This window comes from Hemiscyllium ocellatum, chromosome 2 (assembly GCF_020745735.1).
Source record: "Hemiscyllium ocellatum isolate sHemOce1 chromosome 2, sHemOce1.pat.X.cur, whole genome shotgun sequence".
In the NCBI taxonomy this organism is placed as follows: domain Eukaryota; kingdom Metazoa; phylum Chordata; class Chondrichthyes; order Orectolobiformes; family Hemiscylliidae; genus Hemiscyllium; species Hemiscyllium ocellatum.
In genome coordinates, this window is record NC_083402.1 from 142,902,013 (window position 1) to 142,924,536 (window position 22,524).

General features: G+C 44.0%; 1 protein-coding gene across 2 annotated transcripts in view; it reads left to right on the forward strand.

Annotated features, from left to right (window-relative positions):
* The window catches only part of focad (focadhesin), a 192,733-nt gene that overhangs the window by 163,056 nt on the left and 7,153 nt on the right, over window positions 1-22,524 (forward strand). For both annotated transcript variants that reach the window (XM_060841002.1, XM_060841010.1), the window contains 4 exons: window positions 2,926-3,103; window positions 5,624-5,721; window positions 6,611-6,862; window positions 14,027-14,102. In XM_060841002.1, the coding sequence (XP_060696985.1) occupies window positions 2,926-3,103; window positions 5,624-5,721; window positions 6,611-6,862; window positions 14,027-14,102 (604 nt within the window). The remainder of the gene's footprint in view (window positions 1-2,925; window positions 3,104-5,623; window positions 5,722-6,610; window positions 6,863-14,026; window positions 14,103-22,524) is intronic.

Below are 22,524 nucleotides of genomic sequence, written 5' to 3' on the forward strand. Positions count from 1 at the left end.
AAGGGGAAGGTTGGGAGGAGCATGAGGCGTCCATGGTTTCTGTTGCTATGTTTGTTCACCATCATCATCTTCTGTTCTCTACGTAAATTGTGATCTTCACCACGTCGAGCAGTTCCAAAGCCCCAGCTGGAATGGAGATCCAGCTGACTAAGACAACTGGCTCTCCATGAGTTTGGAGATGTGTGTTAAGATGTAGGCATGGTTGAGCATGGAACCATGGCTGGCTGCATGCCACTAATCTATATTGCTCGTCAAATTGTTTGATTGCATTAAGAATGCAGTTGCCTTAGCATTTGAGTCTAGATTTCTGGCTCAGAGGCCAGGGCGATAACACTATAGCTGTGACCATGAGTGCTGTTTGATTGAGAAGGATGGCAAAGCAAAATGACTAAAGTCAAGAAGGTCTATAGAGTCATAGTGTCACACAGCACAGAAAACAGACCCTTCGGTCCAATTCATCCATGCCGACTAGGATTAAATCAGTCCCATTTGCCTGCATTTGACCTGTATCTCTCTAAACCTTTCCTATTCAAGTACCTATCCAAATATCTTTTATATATTGTAATGGTACCTGCATCTACCACTTCCTCTAGTAGTTCATTCCACCTACGATACACCCTCTGTGTGAACAAGTTGTCCCTCAGGTTCCTTTTAAAGTTTAGCGAGTTTTGAGAAGATTTGTAGCTCAGGTTGAGGTTTTGGATGTAGGTTTGCTCGCTGAGCTGGAAGGTTCATTTCTAGACGTTTCATTATCCTACTCAGTAACATCTTCAGTGGGCCTCTGGGTGAAGCACTGCTGATGATTCCTGCTTTCTCTTTATATGTTTCGGTTTCTTTGGGTTGGCGATGTAATTTCCTGTGGTGATGCCATTTCCCATTCTTTTTCGCAGGGGGTGGTAGATGGGGTCTAACTCGATGTGTTTGTTGGTAGGGACAAGACATCCATCCTAGGACAAGCCAAACAGAGACACGCCCAAGAATTCCTAGAAGCTTGTCATTCCGATCGGAGCTCTATCATCAAACACAAGAATTCCTCCTAGAATCTCATACAAATTGTTTATATAAATAACAGTGGATCCAACACCAATCCCTGCGGAGCGTCCCTGGTCAGAGGCCTCCAATCTGAAAAACAACCCTGTCTCCTACTGTCAAGCCAATGTTGTCTCCGAATGACCAGCTCTCCATGAGTCCCGTGTTATCTAACTTTACTGATCAAAAAACCGTGTAGAACCTTATCAATCTTTGATGAGGAGTATGCACAATCGCATGGTGCAGAGAAGTGCAAGGCTGGGTCAAACATGGCATACCGACATGGAGCTGGCCATTCTGAAGGTATTCCTCACCCAGAAGCAGACAAAACAAAATGACCTTCCACACCACTTTGTACCTCACTTCAATCTCACTGCAGATATTCAGTGCTGCTCCTGCCACTCAGCACTCTTGGTCACTTGACTTAGCAGCACTGTGGCTCAGTGGTCAGCACTGCTGCCTCACAGCGACAGGGACCTGGGTTCGATTCCAGCTTCGGGCGACTGTGTGGAGTTTGCAAATTCTCCTCGTGTTTCCTCTGGGTGCTCCGATTTCCTCCTACAGTCTAGAGATGTGCAGGATGGGTGGATTGGTCATGCTAAATTGCCCCATAGTGTTCGGGGATGTGTAGGTTAGGTGCATTTGTCATGGGAAATGTCGAGTAATAGGATAGGAGAATGGGTCTGGGTGGGATACTCTTCTGAGGGCAGGTGTGGACTTGTTGTGCCAAATGGCCTGTTTCCACAATATAGGGATTCTATGATTCTAAAGCAAAACAAAACTCCTTTCCACAGACTTCAGATTCTCATTCTACAGACCCGTGGTGTTTGTGTATTTCTATGGCCGAGTAGGATTATCACTCACCTATTAATCCAGAGACCCAGATAATGTTCTGGGGACCCGAGTTTGAATCCCCCCATGACAGGTGGTGGAATTTGAATTTAATAAAAAAGAAAAAGTAAAGATAACTTGGAATTCAGAATCTAATGATGACCATGAATCCATTGTCGATTGTCAGAAAAACCCACCTAATGTCCTTTAGGGAAGTAAACCGCCATCCTTACCTGGTCTGAACGACATGTGACTCCAGACTCTCAGCAATGTGGTTGATTCTTAACTGCCCTCTGGGCAATTAGAGGTGGGCAATAAATGCTGCACAGCCAGCGACAACCACTTCCTGTGAATGAATAAATTGAAAAAATGTTCATAACTATTGTCTGCCACGACAGGCAGATGTATTCGGTAAAATTGCTCAGTTTCCTTGCCTCTTTGACTTCTGCCCATCAGAATAATCCTTATAACTTTCTTGTTGACCCATCCAATAAGAACCAAGTAAGACTTTTCTGCCAATTTCCGCTTGGAAAGACAGTAAACAAAGTTTGATTATATACCTCAAATACCACAAAGTTTCCAGTATTGTTCTGTCCAACTCTTATCATTTTTGAAGTTATTTACCTGAATGTAAATATTTGTTCTGTTGAATGAAATGTCACAAATGATTCCATTTCGAGTCAATTTCTCCTCCAATACCACAGTGTCTGGAGCAGTCAGTTGAGGGGGTGAGCAAAAAGGCTCTGTACTGGTAAGTTTTATTTAAGGCAAAGCTAAATTATTACTGAAGTGATTTCTGCTCTAAGTAATGTTTGACATTGATGTGTATACCCCCTACATTGTATTTTTACATTGAGTATGTGGACCTCTCGGTCAGTTATTTTGGATACTCAGTTGGCACACTTCTGGACCGACAGGACAATAAACAGTTGACTGTAAATTGCAGTTTTTTGATAGATATGAAATCCTGTTGATAGGAGTAAATGTGTGAATTGTTGGGTGCTGCTATAACTTTAGCGATTTCACATTATTGTTTGCATTTAACTGGCTGAAATTTTTTTGCAGGATACAATTGTAAAGAGTACGTTTGTCCGGGCATTCCTGGTTTCTCAAGGCCGGGTACCGTTGCTGTGTCTTAATGATGTTATTGCTGCTACGGTCGGCAGCTGTCACATGGAGACTGTCATCTGGATTATGTTGCAGAGTTTTTACCAGTGTCGACTCATCAGCCACCAGAACACAGGTACGCTGGACCAATGGAGCATTGGTTTGCTGAAGGACTTTCATGCTTTGGGACTAAGGGGCATGGATAGGATAAATAGACAAAATCTCTTCCCTGGAGTGGGGGAGTCCAGAACTAGAGGGCATAGGTTTAGGGTGAGACAGGAAAGAGATCTAAGGGGCAACTTTTTCACGCAGAGGGTACGTGTATGGAATGAGCTGCCAGTGGAAGTGGAGGAGACTGGTACAATTGCAACATTTAAAAGGCATCTGGATGGGTATATGAATAGAAAGGGTTTGGAGGGATATGGGCCGGGTGCTGGCAGGTGGGACTAGATTGGGTCGGGATATCTGGTCGGCATGGACGAATTGGACCAAAGGGTGTGTTTCCATGCTGTACATCTCTATGACTCATTGACTGTATAATTTTATAACCGATCTGAAAAAGTCACTTGTAAAAGCAATGGCCCAGATGGTCGCTAGATTGCCACTCCACTCTGACTTTTGCTGTTTAACGTTGCAGCACATTGTTGGCCAAGTGTTTCAAGCCTGCCGTAGAGAAACTGTGCCACTGCAGCACTGTAGCATCAGTGGTTGGGGGCAGGGAGGTCTGGAAGCAACCAACAATACTTCCCCTTTATACAGCACTTTGCAGAGGGACAGGCAAAGGGGCCAGTATGTGATGGTGAGATGTTCAGGACTAGGTGAGCTCTAAATTGAAAGGGTGAACATGCCAGAAGCAGCCATTGGTACAGGGGTATAGCCCGGGCCAATACCTTACCCAATCTCTGAAATATTGAGTCTGCAGGTAATCACAACCCAAGGCCTCAGGCCCAACTGCTTGTCCTTGCTTGGAGCAAACAAAATGTCCTATTCCTGAGGGAGGGATTAAATCTCAGACATGACACTAGGAGACCAGGGATCCTCTCACCAATTAATGACCTTTCTTCCCCACTCCTATGCACTTGTGTAATAATTTGAGTGTTTTCATCCAGCCAGGGTCTTTTGCGATAAAATGCCTGAAGGCCAACTGAAGGGAAGTTGCTACTAGTGCAGGAGGGTGGGTACTTCTGAGGCAAGAGATCTCCCACCAGGAGCCAGGCAATGACCATTAGGGCAATTGGTTACCTGTCTATCATGTTCACCAGGTGGCTAATCTGTTTCCATTGGTAATGGGAAAATATGGGACTTCCTGTATTCCAAGGAGCGGGAGAGTTGACGTTTTGAGCAAAAGCCCTTCCCATCGATTCTCCTGCTCCACGGATGCTGCCTGATCGGCTGTGCTTTTCCAGCAAGACACTCTTGCCTCTGATCTCCAGCATCTGCAGTCCTCACTTTCTCCTTCCTGTAATCCGCCTTCCCAGTTCATTTTGCCAGCCTTCCTGCCTCCCAGCCTGTTTGAAGAGGGCCATTTGGATTCAGCCCAGTGGCTTTGCTCTTCAGTGTTTTGTCAGAGAAACCTTCTACTCCCCCAGTTCTGGACATTGAACAAGCAGTTTAATGGTTTACAGTGAATGGTGCGTCTGGAGTATGTGCTATCTTAGAGACAAGAACATCTGGATGAAGCCTGCTGGGCCAGCAGGAATGTTGGAGCGCTTGACCCTCTGCTATTGGAGTTTTTCGAGTAGCTTTTGGCTCTCAGCCATATTCCTGGCCTTCTGAGCCCCAGACCTTTGCACTATGATCTAGGCTTTCCTGGCTGACTGACTGCCAATACCTTACCCAATCTCTGAAATATTGACTCTGCAGGAAATCACAACCCAAGGCCTCAGGCCCAACTGCTTGTCCTTGCTTGGAGCAAACAAAATGTCCTGTTCCTGAGGGAGGGATTAAATCTCAGACGTGACACTAGGAGACCAGGGATCCTCTCACCAATTAATGACCTTTTTTCCCCACTCCTATGCACGTGTGTAATTGGTTGAGTGTTTTCATTCAGTATATCAGACTTTTGATAATGAGCCAATTCCCAACATCCACCAGAGGGCTGCCATGCCAATTGTGGCTCATAAGGTAAAGCAAAGTCACCATACACCTACCAGACCATAGGCTGCTCTCTCATTAGAGAGAAAGATAACTGTGAGAGTTTCACCTGAGGGTCACCATGTGAGGGGTAAAGTTGTGTTGCAAACTTTGTGGTAACCTCAGCCCATGCTGGAATTGAACGCACGCAGTTGGCATCTATCTGCATTCCAAACTGGCTGCCTAGCCAACTGAGCTCATTAATTAAAATACTACTCTGATTGTTGTAAGCACAATATGTGGCTTTTACAATACCCTTTGACTTGACATGTTCATGACTCCTCCCAGCAAAATATTTGCTGTAGTTTGACAAATCCCACCTTTACCTACAGAATGTCAGTGTAAGAGTTAACAGCATCAGCTGAGAAACACAACATTTTATTTGAACAATGGGTGTCCAGGAAGGGAAGGATGTGCTTTTCAGTGAATCATAACTCATTGTGATCTTGGAGAAGTGACGTGAGCTGAGTAACAAATGTGCGACTGACATTTAAAAACAAAACAATTTTTCTTTGTTGCTCAGGTGTAGTAAAGCGGATGGAATGGCTGTTGGAGCTGATGGGACATATCCGAAACGTTGCTTATGGGTCAGCTCCTACGCAGAACGCAGACCAGAAAGAGGTATCTCTGTCATTCCAGAAGGCTTGCTTTTTAAATTTGAAATGCTTTCGGTCCCAAGGAAATTTTGCATTAATTTGATGGAAGCAACCAAAACTTGGACTGTTTCGGGATCTTGAAGTTGATTGGAAACACATTGAAGTCATTAAATGCCATTTATAGAAGCAAGCTTGTGCTAGAATAAGTCCATTATGGGCTTGGCAGAACATACTAATGTTGAGCAAATGAAAAGATCTATCCCTCTGTGCACTGTAACACAGAAACACATAATCATTAGACTCACCTGACACATTATATAAGCCAGCGAGATTATGTAGACATATACTCTATGTTTTATGACTAATACTGTTATATAATATAATTTTATGCCATTTAGTAAATAAACGTCTAATATTCATTTTATTGTGGCCTTGGGATTACTTTCAAACATCAGCTTGATTAAAAAAAATTGTAGTGTACAAGCTTTATTTAAAGTATGGTAAAAACAATGACTGCAGATGTTGGAAACCAGATTCTGGATCAGTGGTGCTGGAAGAGCACAGCAGTTCAGGCAGCATCCAACGAGCAGCGAAATTGATGTTTCGGGCAAAAGCCCTTCATCAGGAATAAAAGTATCAAGAATTTAAAGTTTAGCAAACCAATTTTGTATTTTAGTTTCTTGTTCCTGCAGCAAAAACATATAAGCTGATGGAATGAAAGATGAGCTGCACATTAGTATTTGCCAAGAGAAACCAAAACCAGACGTGACTCAAAAAGGAACAATCGAAATTGCTGGGGTTTTTCTTTGCTACCAAAGGATTGAAATTTCAAAATGTTTGGTACTGTCTGATGAGGCCAAAGCAAGTATTCACCCAGGTAGATTGACCGGGCTCCCATGTGTTTTGTTTTTCAGACTGTGGGCTTCCTACTGAGGGTATTTGCTGCTGCTGCTGCTGCATGGAGTGATCATACGACACCGCTGATGCTCGGTGTTCGGGCCAGCTGGGTGCCACAGAGCGAGGAGAAAAATCTCATCGACTGCACGCAATTGTCTCTAGGCGGAAGTTCGGTGGAATCCTTGTCTGTGCAACAATGTCTTTACCTTCTACCACAAAGCATCCTCTTACTGCTGGCTAAAGAGCCCTGGAAAGACCACACACAAAAGGTGAGTCCATTCTCAGGCTACTTAGACTGGGGCTGCCAAATGGAATTTGACTGGGGCATAACAATTCGGAGAAAATGATGAAGAGCTCATGCTCGAAACGTCGACTCTCCTGCTCCTCGGATGTTGCCTGACTGGCTGTGCCTTTCCAGCACCCCACTCTTCGACTCTGGGGCATAACAATTGCCTCAGCAACGCCGACATTCAAAACAACTGATTAGAATGAAAATTCAGTCATCGCTAAACAAAAACCGAAAGGATGCTGTTAATCAGAAACAAAAAGCAGAGATTGGCGGAAAAGCTCACCAGGTCTGGCAGCATCTGTGGAGAGAAACGGTTCTGAGGAAGGATCACTCGACATAAAACTTTTGTCTCTGATTTCTCTTCACAGATGCTGCCAGACCTGCTGAGCTTTACCACCAATCTCTTTTTTGACACTGTAATAGCTGCATTGACACCAAATAAACGAAAATCAAATTAGAAAATTTTAGGGACCCATTTTGCTCATCTCTCTCCTCCTTTCTTGATGTATCTTTTTAGTGACATTTCCAGGTCGACTCCTTCATATCTCACAAGTCCACATTTCATACAGACACACATGGGGCATAGCTGATACCAAAAACTCTTATCATTCACAAAATTCATACAAATCCACTTTTCCAGCAAAAGGCACAACATAACTAACAGCACCAAGGCTGCAAAATTATTGAAATCTTGCTCTTAAAGTTTATTTCAAAATTGCAGTTGGGTAATTGATTGTTAGCAACTCATGTTTATAATTGCCAGACTTATTGGATTTTTTAAAAAAAAATCCAGTCAAGGGATGTTGATGGCTCTGGCTGGGCCAGTAATTATTGCCTGTCCCTAGTTGCCCAGCATAAGGTGGTGATGACCTTTCTTCTTGAACCACTGCAGTCCATGTGCTATTAGTAGTTCCACATTGCCATGCGAGAGGTAGCTCCAGGATTTTGACAGAGTGACGTTGAGGGAATGGCGATATATTTGCAGTTCAAGATGGTGAGTAGCCGGAAGGGGAATATACCGATGGTGATGTTCTCGTGTATCTGCTGCCCTCGTCCTTCTAGGTAGAAGTAGTTGTGAGTTTGGAAGATGCTGTCCAAGGAACGTTTGGTGAATTTCTGCAATGTATCATGGAGATGGTACACAGTGCTGCTACTGAGCTGGTGGAGGGAATGGATGTGGTGCCAATCAAAAAGGCCATTTTGTCCTGGATGATGTCAAGTTCTTGTGTTGTTGGAGCTGCACCCATTCAGGCAAATGGGGAGGCTGCTGATTGTGGGGGCTACAGTGATGGTGTCACCATTGAATGTCAAGGGGAAGTGCTTAGGTTGACTCTTATTGGTGATGGTCATTGCCTGGCATTTGTGTGGCTTGAATATTACTTGCCACTTGTCAGTTCATGCCTGGATATTATCTAGGTCTTGCTGCATTTGAGCATGGACTGCTTCGATATCTGAGGAGTCACTGTGCTGAACATTGTGCAATCATCGGTGGACATCCCCACCTTTGTTGAGCGAAGGTCAATGATGAAGCAGCTGAAGATAGTCAGGTCGAGGACACTACCCTGAGGAACTCCTGCTTAGATGTCCTGGAGCTGAGGTGACTAATGTCCAAGCACCTCGTCCAGATATGACTCCAACCAGCAGAGAGTTTCCCTCTTGATTCCCATTGATTCTAATTTTGTTCAGGATCCTTGATGTCACACTGGGTCAAATGTGGCCTTACTATCGAGGAATGTTACTTCCCTTCATCTCCTCTCTGGAATTCAGCTGTTTTGTCCATGTTTGAACCAAGGCTGTATGAGATCAGGAGCTGAGTGGCCCTGGTGGAATCCAAACTGGGTGTCACTGAGCAGGTGCTGCTTGATAGCACTGCTGATGACACCTTCCATCATTTTATTGATGATCAAGAGTAGACTGATCGGGCTGGGTTGGATTTGTCCTGCTTTTTATCCTGGGACAGGCTAAGGAAAGACATGCCAGAGAATTCCTAGAGGCCTGGCACTCCAACCACAACGCTGTAAACAAACACATAGATCTAGATACAATCTATCAACCCCTCAGAAAACGAACAGGAAATGACATCACCACAAACCCTAGGAACCCCATCCAGGAAAAAGATATAAATAGAAAGCAGGAGACAACAGCTTCGTTTCACTTGGAGGTCGCCACTGATGATGTTACCTAGCTAGGTAATGAAACGTGTGGATGTCAAACCTACAGCTCAGTGAGCAAACCTACACCCTAAAGGAAATACCTAGGCAAGTTTCCACATTGTCAGGTAAATGCCAGTGTTGTAACTGTACCGGAAGAGCTTGGCTAGGGGAGCAGCAAGTTCTGAGGCACAAGTCTTCAGTACTATTGTCGGAATGTTGTCAGGGCCCATAACCTTTGTAATATCCAGTGTCTCCAACTGTTTCTTGACATCATGAGGAGTAAGTTGAATTGGCTGAAGAATGGTATCTGTAATAGAGTCATGTAGAGTCATACAGCATGGAAGCACACCCTTTGGTCCAACTAGTCCATGCCAGACATAATCCCAAACTAAATTAGTCCCACCTGCCTGCTCCTGGCCCATTTCCCTTCAAACCTTTCCTATTCATGTACCTATCCAAATTTTTTTTTAAATGTTGTAATCATACCTGCATCCACCCTCAACAAGTTCTTTCCATACTCAAAATATCATCTGCGTAAAATATTTGCCTTTTTTTTAAGGCTCTCTCCTCTCACCTTAAAAATGTGCCTTCTAGTCTTAAAATTTCCTTGGCAGTTCTGGCTGAAGATTATTATAAATGCTTCAGTGTTACCTTTTGTACTGATGTGCTAGGCTGTTCCATCATTGAGTAAAAAATGAGGTCTGCAGATGCTGGAGATCACAGTTGAGAATGTGTTGCTGGTTAAAGCACAGCAGGTTAGGCAGCATCCAAGGAACAGGAAATTCGACGTTTCGGGCATAAGCCCTTCATCAGGAATGAGAGGCTGCCTCCTCCAGCAAGGTATTTAATCATCCACAGCAATTGACAGTTCCTTCCTCAGAACAGAAGGAAGGACCTGAAATGTTAACTCTGCTTTCTCTCCACAGTTGCTGCCAGACCTGCTGAGCTTTTCCAGCAACTTCTGTTTTTGTATATTTGTACATATTTGCTTTTTAAGTTAATGCCTGACATTAAACTTAGAGATTGTTCCCATAGTTCAACATAATCCTAACTGGCTTTTCCTGGATTAAACAAGAGTCACAATGAATAAAATGAGCAGTCTTTGAATTTTATAGCTTCTACAGAATTCAAGTTGCTTTGGCCAATTTCTCAGCTTGCTGATTCTAAAGGTGTTAACTCCTTTCAACACACTGAAATTCAGGTTCCCACTAAACCAAGGGTAGAACTTTGCTCATTCCTTTTTAGAAAACGTACAATATTTTCTTTGCAGTTTGAATGTCCAATACATATTATTTGTTTTTTTTTCTTAAAAGCAAGCATACAGAGCAACATATTAAGATGCTTCTCCATTGCAAGGATGCAGGAACAAAATGTAAAGACCATTAGGCTACTCTCTCATTAGAGAGGAACAATCGGTGGTGATTTAACCTGAGGGTTAACACATCTCAGACAAGGGGAGATGCTGAGAAGGAGAGTCCTTCATGGTAACCTCGGCCGGTGTGAGAATTGAGCCCATGCTATTGTCATTACTCTGCATTGCCAACCAGCTACACAGGCAAATGAAAACTGGAATCAGGCTAATCTTTCCACTGGCACAGAGGAAGATGCTTGTTATTGGAGATCAATCAAACTCAACCTCCAATCTGCAGGAGTTTCTCAGAGTAGTGACCTGAGCCAGACAATATTGAGTTGCATCATCAATGACCTTCCATCCATCACTATGGAGCAGGCCATTTAGAACTGAGATGTGGAGAAATTTTGTCTCTCACAGTGATGAACCTCTGCTCTTCTCTGCAACAGAAAGCAACTGAGGCCAAGATATTGTACATTTTCAAGATGGAGTTAGATATGGTTCTTCAGACTGAAGGGATGAAAGGATATGGGGGGTAAGTGAGTACGGGGTACTGAATTGGATAATCAACCATGATCATATTGAATGGCAGAGCAGGCTCAAAGGGCTGAATGGCCTACTCCCACTCCTATTTCTAGTAATAATGTCAAAAATGGGTATGTGCAAACATCAGTGAACAATGTTCGGCATTATTCACCACTCCACAGATCCAGAAACAGCCCAGGTCCAAACGCAGCAATATCCAGGCTTGGACTGACAAGTGGCAAGTACCATTTATCCCTCACAAATACCACACTGTTAGCATCTCCAACAAGAGAGAATCTAGCCATCTCTCCACCACATTCAGTATCATTACTAATGCTGGCACCCCCATCAACATTCTGGAGACTACCATTAACTAGAAACTGACCTGGACCAGCCATATGAATACTGTGGCTACAGGAATACCTCTGAGACTTAGAAATTCTGTTGGGACTAACTCAACTACTGTCTATCCCAGAGCCTGTCTGTTCACTTTGAGCACACAGCCTTGACCACCCTAAATCTGGAGGGCTGCAAATGTACAGGAACACTACCAACGCCAGGAAAAGTTGTCCTCCAAACTACATACCATCCTGACTTGGATGTATATCACCACTGAGCAAACATCATTGGAACTCCCTTACCAACAGCAATGTTCCTGGTGCTCCTTAAACCACCTCGTTGGCAACAGTTCAAAAAGACCATCCTTCACCATCACTTTCTCAAGGACAAAGTTAAAAATTGCACAACACCAAGTTATAGTCCAACAGGTTTATTTGGAAGCACTCAGTTTCAGAGCGCTGCTCCTTCATCAGGTAGCTAGTGGGGCAGGATCATAGGACACACAACTTAAAGCAAAAGATCTTAGTGTCATACAACTGATGTGATATATTGAACAAAGCTAGTTTGCTGTTAAGTCTTTCATCTTTTAGAATGGGTTGCAGGTTTTGATTCATTAATATGTAAATCCAGGAACTTCTTTCAAATCAGAGATAACTTAAGGTTTTATATTTTAATAAGTGTCATGTCAGCTCAGACATGCATTAAAGGTTTGAGGTTAGAGTTTGTCAGTATTCCAATCTTGAGTCAGACTGGTTCTGTTTCCAAAGTAGGAATTTATAAAATGTTACATGGATTGACTACCTATAGATTGTGTGTTTTGTACAAGAACAATTATGCTAATGCAAATTCACTCCATAGACCTATAGGTGTGTCTGTGAGAGAGGGAGAGGGAGAGAGAGAGAGAGAGTGTGCGTGAGTGTGATGGAGTATATTCCTGTGAGAGGGTGTATGCATGGGTGTGAGTGTGGGGATGGGGGGGTGTTAGTTTGTGTGTGCCTGAGAGTGAATGTGTATGAAAGAGGGTCTGTGTGAGTATGTGTGCTTGTATGTGTGTAAGAGAGAGTGTGTACTGTAGTGGGGTCACCTGTAGTGTGACATGGACCCAAGGTCCCGGTTGAGGCCATCCCCATGGGTACCAATCTTGGCTATCAGCCTCTGCTTGGCCACTCTGCATTGTTACCTATCCCAAAGTCTGCCTTGGAGGACAATCACCCGAAGATTCTAGGCCAACTGTCCCTTACTGCTGAGGTGTTCCCTGACTGGGAAGGAACATCCCTGTCTGGCTATTGTTGTGCTGTGTCCATTCATCCATTGTCATAGTGTCTGCTTTGTACCATGCCTCGGAACATGACCTGAAAGAAGTTCAGGGGTTTACATATTAATGAATCAAATCCTGCATCCCAATCTAAAAGATGAAAAACTCAGCAGTAATCTAGGTTGTTCAATGGATCACATCAGTTGTATGACACTGTGATCTTTTGCTATAAATTCCATGTCCTATGACCCAGCTCCACAGCTACCTGATGAAGGAGCAGCGCTCCGAAAGCTTGTATTTTCAAATAACCTGTTGGACTATAACCTGGTGTTGTGTGATTTTTAACTTTGTCCACCCCAGTCCAATGCCAGCACCTCCACATCATAGCTTCTCAAGGACAATTACTGTTGGATGGTCAACGAGGACTGGCCTAGCTGGTGACACCTACTTCCAGGAATGAATTTAAAAGAAAACCGCCTGGAGTGTCAGGTTAGAAAGTTCCAACAAGGCGACCATGTGGAGCAAGAGCATCACTGAACTTGAAATCAGGGCTGGAGGAAGCTGGGTTGGACTCGGTGATTACTAAAGAGAAAGGGGAGTGTCACAGCACTTAACCTTTGGTAATGGAGTGATGGAGACTTGATCAACTGTGAATCTAATAAATGGTTAAGTTTGCAGGTGAAATAAGCATTAGACTTGGAAGATTGCGTATACAATCTGAAATCATGTATAATGCAGAAAGAATGCAAGACAAATAACAATTATTGGATGGGCAGACCAGAAGTTCATTGCTGTGCACCAGAAAAGTTTGACAATCAAATCCCAATGACTGTCTCCCCAGGAAGGAAGTGACCTTTATATAATCCTGGAATACTGAATGCATTGAGACAACATGGTCTGCATCACTTTGGAATTTAAACAACAAATATTATTCATACACAAGCTCAAAACTAAGAGCAAGTGAGGACTGCAGATGCTGGAGATCAGAGCCAAGAGTGTGGTGCTGGAAAAGCACAGCAGGTCAGGCAGCATCCAACGAGCAGGAGAATTGATGTTTCAAGCAAGAGTTCTTCATCAGGGATGAGGCTTGTGGGCCGGGGGGACTGAGAGATAAATGGGAGGGGAGGTGGGGCTGCGGGGGAAGGTAGCAGAGAATGCAATAGGTAGATGAAGGTGGGGGATAAGGTGATAAGTCAGAGAGGAGGATGCAGTGAATCGATGGGAAAGGTGATGGACAGGTCAGGAGGGTGATGCCGAGTTGAAGGCTTGGGACTGGGATCGTGTCCGTGATTAGTCAGTCACACAGATGGAGTTGGAGAGGTCCAGGAAGGGAAGGGAGGTGTCTGAGACGGTCCAGGTGAATTTGAGGTCGGGGGTGGAAGGTGCTGGTGAAGTTGTTGGTGTTAGTTGAAGTTGTTTAACAGAAGTTGAGTCAGTATTATTCACAAAAACAAATTGTTTGATGAATTCTATTCATTTGAATCCTAATTTAATTATCATATTTATGTTTCCCCATTACAGTTCATTGATTGGCTTTTTAACATGGCAGAATGTCCACAAGGAGCGTTATCACTGGATAAGTTGAATATGATCAAAGGTAATATTACTGCTTTTATTTAAAATCATAGATGGCCTTAACAGAATGATTAGTTTGCTGTGGTCTTAAATCATATTGGCTAGTTAATTCTTAAACTTAATTTGACTGTTAAGCTAAAGTCATATTTTTTTCTTCCTATGTCTAATGTTAGGAAGGATCTCTCACAGCTTGAGTTTTTATTCCCATACCATCCAAGGAAATATGTTAATAATGTTGGTTTGATATTTTATGGTGATCTTCCATATGGACTCTCAATGCCAGTGGCAATTCCGGTAATGATGTCGTTGGAGAGGACTCCTGTGATGCTTGGAACAGCTCCTTGGGCTGTGACGAGGAGCCCATTTCCAGTGTCATACCATACCTGTGGTTTTGGACTAATCAGGGTGCAAAGAAAAAGTTTGTCTTAAGTTCAGGGGAACAAAAATATACTTGGGAACTGAACACGTTTATCTATTGTTAATGAAGCACAAATGCTCTATGCTTTTTATTTTCAATGCTTGTTTGTACAATTTTAACTTAAACAGGGAGCTATGCCATGTTAAAATTCTGACAGTAGCCATTTCCTTAGAAGAGTTTACTTGGTTTTGCATCGCAAGTGTAATAAGCATCCAAACTCTCTCAAAGAGATTGTTGATGAAGTGAAAATGCATTGACAGTTGATAACTACATTCTGTAATGTTTGTTGATGTTGCTAGGTACAACAACTTTAAATCTGTATGGTACAAGGTACAATTGTCTTAATTGCTGGCTTGCCTAGGTTAGATGAGATTAGATTCCCTTCAGTATGGAAACTGGCCCTTAAGCCCAACAAGTCCACACCAATCCTCCGAAGAGTAACCCACCTAGACCCATTCCCCTACCTCATATTTAACCCTGTCAAATGCAGCTATCACTACGGGCAATTTAGCATGGCCAATCCACCCTCACCTGCACATCTTTGGACTGTGGGAGGAAACAGGAGCACCAACGCAGACACAGGGAGAATGTGCAAACTCCACACAGATGGTTACTCGAGGCTGGAATTGAACCCAGGCCCCTGGCTCTGTGAGGCAGCAGTGCTAACCACTGAGCTGCCGTGCCACCCATTTGACTTTAACTTCCTTGTACACTTTAATTGTCATTTCGAACTTGAATCCATTTGTTTTTGTGGCCTTTCTCTGATGCTTTATTCCAGTCATCCTAGCTTCTAGCCACCCCTCTCCACTCTTGGATAGTTTTCCCACCTTTAATTTCCACCGAAAGTCATCACTTCCACTTTGCTTTCAAACTGCCCTGCTAAGCTATTCTCTTTAGCTCTTTGAGTCAACCAGGGGATGGGATGCTAACTTTCTGTCTCTTTGACCTTCTAAACCAATGTTCCAACTTGCTATCCCACTGCATCACTACTCACCTCTACCCCCTTCGACTCTTCGACCAGATGAACAAACAACCACATTCCCACAGACATTCTTCCCTCAGAATGTCTGTTCGCTCACAAAATATTATACTCCGTGGCAAATGGGCTATAAAGTGACTCAGTCTGAAGTTATCCACTTTATTAGGGAAAAAAAACCACAGAATATTTCTTTATTGACGATGGTTTGGGAGCTTTTGGTATGCAAAGAGACTTAGCTGTCCTTGTTAATGGGACACCAAAAGTTATTGTGTAGGCGCAACTATCAGTTATGAACTGTATGAATTATAGAATGTCTGTTGGGCTTTAGCAGAAGGCAGTTTGAGTACAGGAGTAAAGAGGTCTTGCTGCAGTTCTATGGAACCTGAAAGACCGTGGCCTGTGTACTGTGTATAATTTTGATCTCTTTATCTAAGGAAAGTTTTAATTGCCTAAGAGGGAGTGCAATGGAGATTCACCAGACTACTCCATGGGATGGCAGGGAAATTGGGCAAAATTGGGCTTTTGTTACCTGGAGTTTCAAAGAATGGGGCATGATCCCATTCGAAACTTACAAAATTCTTCCAGGGTCTGACAGGGCAGATGGATATAGGATGTTTCCCTTGGCTGGTGAGTCTGGAAGCAAGGATCATTAGCTTAGAATTAGGAGTTAAGCCATTCCTCATCTTAGTGATCTCAGCTCATCTCATCTTACCCTGTCTCCTCTGAATTTACAGTCTAAACCTCTCCCTCCATGTAAGCTCAACTCTCCAAAATCAAAGCCACCCCTTTGCTCTTTTTTAAAATTCATTCATGGGATAAGGACATCTCAGGTTAGACCAACATTTATTGCCCATTTCTAATTGCCCATAGGGTAGTTAAGAGTCAACCACACTTTGCTGGAGTCTCATGTAGGCCAGCTCAGGTAGGGATGGCAATTTCCTTCCCTAAAGTATATTAGTGAACCAGATGAGTTTTTCTGACAATCAGCAATGTATTCATGGTCAGCATTAGACTCCTAATTGCAGAACTTTTTCTTAAATTAAATTCAAATTCTGCGATGGTGGGATTCCAACCTGGGACCCCAGAAAGTTATCTGTATCTCTGAGTCCAGTGATAATACTACTGGGCCTTCCCTGCTGACAGTCTCCCATCATCTCTCGATCACTGATCTGACAATCTCACGTCACTCTATTGCGTCTCATCATGTGTATCTCCCGACCGTTTCCATCTGTGTGCATCATCAGCTCTAGCTCTCCTTCAGATTGCTTCAAACTCCTCTCGTAAGTTCCTGATGGTTCAGCATTTATTCCTCTCTGCAGCACCATGCATCTGCAGCTGTCACCTTTCTGAAGCACATTCTCCCCTCTGGTTTTAAAAGCGAGCCACCCATCTTCCTTCTCCAGCTCCCATACTTCTATCATCTTTCCTCAGGTCTGTAATCAGGTCTTTGCAAATTCCTATGCTGCCTCCAAGCACCCTTTTTCTCAAGTCTGAGGTGTCCTGTCAGCATTCCAACCCATGCCTGTCTTTGCCATGATTTTGAGTTTAACTCTCTTCACTTGGATTTTCTCACTGTTGCAGCAATGGAACGACCTTAACAGAAGGACCTGGACAATATCCAGGCTTGGGCCTCACATGTCACACACATGTCTGGCAATGACCATCTCCAATAGGAGACAATCTAACCATTGCCCATTGTCATTCAATTGTATTACAATCACTGAATCACCCACTATCAATATCCTTGAGGTTACCATTGACCAGGAACTCAACTGGACTCACCATATAAACACAACGGCTACAACAGTGGATCAGAGCCTAGGGACACTGAGTATCACACCTGCCAATTCCCCAAAGACTGTCCATCAACTACAAGGCACAAGTCAGGAGTGCAATGGAATACTTCCCACTTGCCAGGATGATGCAGTCCCAACAACTCTCAAGAAGCTTGACGCCACCCAGGACAAAACAGCCCACTTGATTGGCACCACATCCACAGCCATCTACTCCCTCCACTGACGCTCAGTAGCAGCTGTGTGTGCTATCTACATGCTGCACTGCAAAAATTCACCAAAGATATGGATGGCATAGTGGCTCAGTGGTTAGCACTGCTGCCTCACAGCACCAGCGACCTGAGTTCGATTCCAACCTTGGCAACTGTCTGTGTGGAGTTTGCACATTCTCCCCGTGTCTTTGTGGGTTTCCTCTGGATGCTCCGGTTTCCTCCCACAATCTAAAGATGTGCAGGTCAGGTGAATTGGCCATGCTAAATTGTCCATAGTGTTAGTTCCATTAGGCAGGGGTAAATGTAGGGGAATGGGTCTGGGTGGGTTATGCTTTGGAGGGTCGGTGTGGACTTGTTGGGCCAAAGGGCCTGTTTCCACATTGTAGGGATTCTAATCTAATCTAATCCTCAGACAGCACCTTCCAAACCCATAACCACTTCCATCTTGAAGGACATGGGCAGCAGATACATGGGAACATCACCTGCACGTTCCTTTCCAAGCCGCTCAGCATCCTGACTCAGAAATATATCACCATACCTTCATTGTTTGTCCATCAACATCCGTCAACATTCCCTCCCTAATAGCACTGTGGGTCAACTCACAGCACATGGACTGCAGTAGTTTAAGAAGGCAGCTCACCACCACCAAGGGCAACTAGAGATAGAAAATAAATACTGGCCCAGCAAGTGATGCCCATATTCCAAGGATGAATAAAAAAATCTTATAGGTGGCATTGTTATTTTGACTGTGGCACATGATCCCTGCCCATTCTCTTGACCTGTCATAGTCTTTGGTATAGTCAGCCCCAGCATCTTCCTCTAAAGGCTATTCCCTGTTGTTCAGTCTATTGGGACTGAGCATGTTTGATTTCGCATTGAACTGTATATTTGTAGCTGCTGAATCGCCAGCAATGGCATCCGTTCCCTCCCTGATCTTTCCTTAGCCTCTGGCCTCCTTGTTCAGCATGCAGTCCCTTGCTGAAAACATCTATCAACAAAGGGTCAATCTCCCCATGTAAGCTGAAAACATTCAGCTCTGCCTATCCAGTAGCAGCCCTAACCTCTTGTGTTCAGACAGCTTCGACGGCAGCCGGTCTTGGATAAGCTGTAACTTGGTAGGGTTGAACACCTGACCAGGTAAAAACAATGACTGCAGATGCTGTAAACCAGAGTCTAGATTAGACTGATGCTGGAAAAGCACAGCAGGTCAGGCAGCATCCAAGGAGCAGGAAAATCGACGTTTCGGGCAAAAGCCCTTCATCAGGAATAGAGGCAGGGTGCCTGCAAAGTGGAGAGATAAATGAGAGGGGGGGTGGAGGTGGGGAGAAAGTAGCATAGAGTATAGTGAGTGGGGTGGGGATGAAGGTGATAGGTCAGGGAGGAGGGTGGAGTGGATAGGTGGAAAAGGAGATAGGCAGGTAGGACAAGTCATGGGGACAGTGCTGAGCTGGAAGTTTGGAACTGGGATGAGGTGGGGGAAGGAGGAATGAGGAAACTGGTGAAGTTCACATTGATGCCCTGGGGTTGAAGTGTTCCGAAGTGTAAGATGAAGCTTTCTTTCTCCAGGCGTCGGGTGGTGAGGGAGCAGCAGTGGAGGAGGCCCAGGACCTGCATGTCCTCCGCTGAGTGGGAGGGGGAGTTGAAATATCGGGCCACAGGGCAGTGTGGTTGATTGGTGCGGGTGTCCCGGAGATGTTCCCTAAAGCGCTCTGCTAGGAGGCATCCAGTCTCCCCAATGTAGAGGAGACCGCATCGGGAGCAATGGATACAATAAATGATATTAGTGGATGTGCAGGTAAAACCTTGATGGATGTGGAAGGCTCCTTTAGGGCCTTGGATGGAGGTGAGGGAGGAGATGTGGGTGCAGGTTTTGCAATTCCTGCGGTGGCAGGGGAAGGTGCCAGGATGGGAGGGTGGGTTGTAGGAGGGCGTGGACCGGACCAGGTAATCACGGAGGGAACGGTCTTTGCTGAAAGCGGAAAGGGGTGGGGAGGGAAATGAACACCAGACCATCCTGCCTAGTGCATGAGCCCCAACTCAGGAGCAACAACAGCATGGAGCTGTCTGATGACAGCAGCAGATAGACGTTGCATGATTTTCCTGTTGTGAGGAAGCGATCCAGTTGAAAATCTTTTGTGCTGCAAACAGCTGTTGCTTCTTTAGGAATGTTCGGATTGTTACAAAGCTGAAGCAAAGTCAGGCGTAACAAGGATAACTTTCCGAAATTTGAGACAGAAAACAAAATACATTGGCCCACCATAGACCACACATTGTTAAATACGCTGCCCCACACACTGGGTTTAATTTTTGTGTCTTGGGATAATGCATGGGAAGAAATTAAATTTAATGCATATTGAATTATTCAGCGTGCCATTCACATTTCATGGTTCCTCAAATCGTAACGCTATATTTTTTGCTCTGGGTCTTTGCACGATGTGTGAAAGGATCTGCTGGCGATTAAGCTAGTGAATGGCTAGAAATATTCATCCACTGTTCAAGACTGTCGAGTGCTTCAGAATTCACAATGTGGTCACTGTAACATGAATCGCCCACATTAAGACTTGAGGTGCACTGGTGACATAAGGAGAAAGTACAGGGGAAGACAAAATGAGAACTGGAGATCGGAGTCAAAAAGTGTGGTGCTGGAAAAGCACAGCCACTCAGGTAGCATCCGAGGAGCAGAAGAATTGACGTTTTGAGTACTTCTTAGGATCGTTGATACAGAGCACTAACCTGCAATAGTCTACAAGCAAAATATTGCAAATAATGGAACCCTGAAATAAATACAAAAGTAGTCAGGAAGCCTGTGTGGAGAGAGAATACTAATTAACATTTCAGAATGATGAGCTTTCATCTGAACTTGACCTGCAACATATAAGTCTGTGGTCAGGTGCCAAGGCCACCCATATGTTCTGCCAATGTAAGTGAAGCATAACAACAGAGGTGACGTTCTCCCTGTACAGAGCAAATCTGATAGGCTGGATATTTTCATTGGTTTTCTTCATCTTGGAACTATTTGGTGAAGATCTGCTTTGCTACCTGTGCTCAGAATTAGTCAAATGAATCACCCAGAGGCAATACGTGTGTTAGAGTCATAGAGATGTACAGCATGGAAACAGACCCTTCGGTCCAACCCGTCCGTGCCAACCAGATATCCCAAACCAATCTAGTCCCACCTGCCAGCACCCCACACATATCCCTCCTAACCCTTCCTATTCAAATACCCATCCAAATGCCTCTTAAATGTTGCAATTGTACCAGTCTCCATCACAACCTCCGGCAGCTCATTCCATACACGTACCACCCTCTGCATGAAATAGTTGCCCCTTAGGTCTCTTTTATATCTTTCCCCTCTCACCCTAAACCTATGCCCTCTAATTCTGGACTCCCTGACCCCAGGGAAAAGACTTTGTCTACTTATCCTATCTATGCCCCTCAAAATTTTGTAAACCCCTATAAGGTCACCCCTCAGCCTCTGACGAAAAAACAGCCCCAGCCTGTTCAGCCTCTCCCTGTAGCTCAAATCCTCCAACCCTGGCAACATCCTTGTAAATCTTTTCTGAACCCTTTCAAGTTTCACGACATCTTTCCGATAGGAAGGAGACCAGAATTGCATGCAATATTCCAACAGTGGCTTAACCAATATCCTGTACAGCGCTACATGACCTCCCAACTCCTGTACTCAATACTCTGACCAACAAAGGAAAACATACCAGACTTCTTCTTCAATATCCTATCTACCAGCAACTCTACTTTCAAGGAGCTATGAACCTGCACTCCAAGGTCTCTTTGTTCAGCAACACTCCCTAGGACCTTAGACTGACTGAAGTAAAATAAATGTGATTTAGTGAGCTATACATCTGCACTTGACAATGGCTGGATTTATGGGTGTATAGCACCCCAGGAAGTGTGCCTCTGATTATCTGAGGTTTCAGGCAGGCAAAAGTGAGGACTGCAGATGCTGGAAATCAGAGTCTACATGAGAGTGGTGCTGGAAAAGCACAGCCAGTCAGACAGCATCCAAGGAGCAGGAAAATCGACATTTCGGGCAAAAGCTCCTGGTTTCACCAGACTCTGAGGACACCAATTAATTTGTCTTTAGTTCCTGCCCCAGAAAGTTTCATTTCTAAATGAAACCTGCCCTAAGGAAACAGATTTCAGATCTGCAAATTTCCCATGCTTTCAGTCTACAGACACTTTCACTCTGCAAACTACACGCCTCCCCTCCACGCACACACCATCCCATCCACCAGCCAACATTGTGATTGAAGATATCTGTTCGATGCATGGTGTCACTTTGTGTCCTCCCCCTTCCCCGTTCTCAGAATGAAGAGCGCTGTACTCTTCAGAGAAAATGCTGAGAGGAATCACAGCTTGTCATTTCTAAACTTTCAGCTGATGTTGCACCATTGTGAGCTTTTGGACTATCTGCACTTTTTTAAAATGAGGTCAGAAATCACACAACATCAGGTTATAGTCTAACAGATTTATTTGAACTCACAAGCTTTCGGAGTGCTGCCCCGTCGTCAAGTGAGGGAAGTGGAGGGAAGTGCACATTCACAGAATTTATAGGCAGAGAGATCATTGCAAGATAATTCTAAGTAATTAAGAGTGTGAAAAAATAGCAGTGAGTGTTGACAGGCTGAATAACAAGTCTTGTTATCATCTAAAATGATATAAGTGAAATCTGATCTATTTTTTATGAGTTCTGCAATGTTTTTTAACTAAAGGGGTGACTTTAATCTAATTAACTGAGTAAGAAACAGGCAGTTTTCACACACAATCTAGTTTTGTGTTTTATTGGAGTCAACAGACAATAAAAACAGGTGGATGAAAAATATGAGCCTTACCTGAACCCACTGATTTCCTACCTGATGGGTTAGTTTAAAACTAGCTTTACCCATTCAGGTATTGTACCTGTTGGACCTTCAGAAATGGGATGACTTGTTTGTTTTTGAATCACGTGGTCTTTAGTAGTTGGCTTCTGAAATCTAGCACTGAAAAATATTGCTATGAAAATGCAATCATCTCCTGCCAAAAAT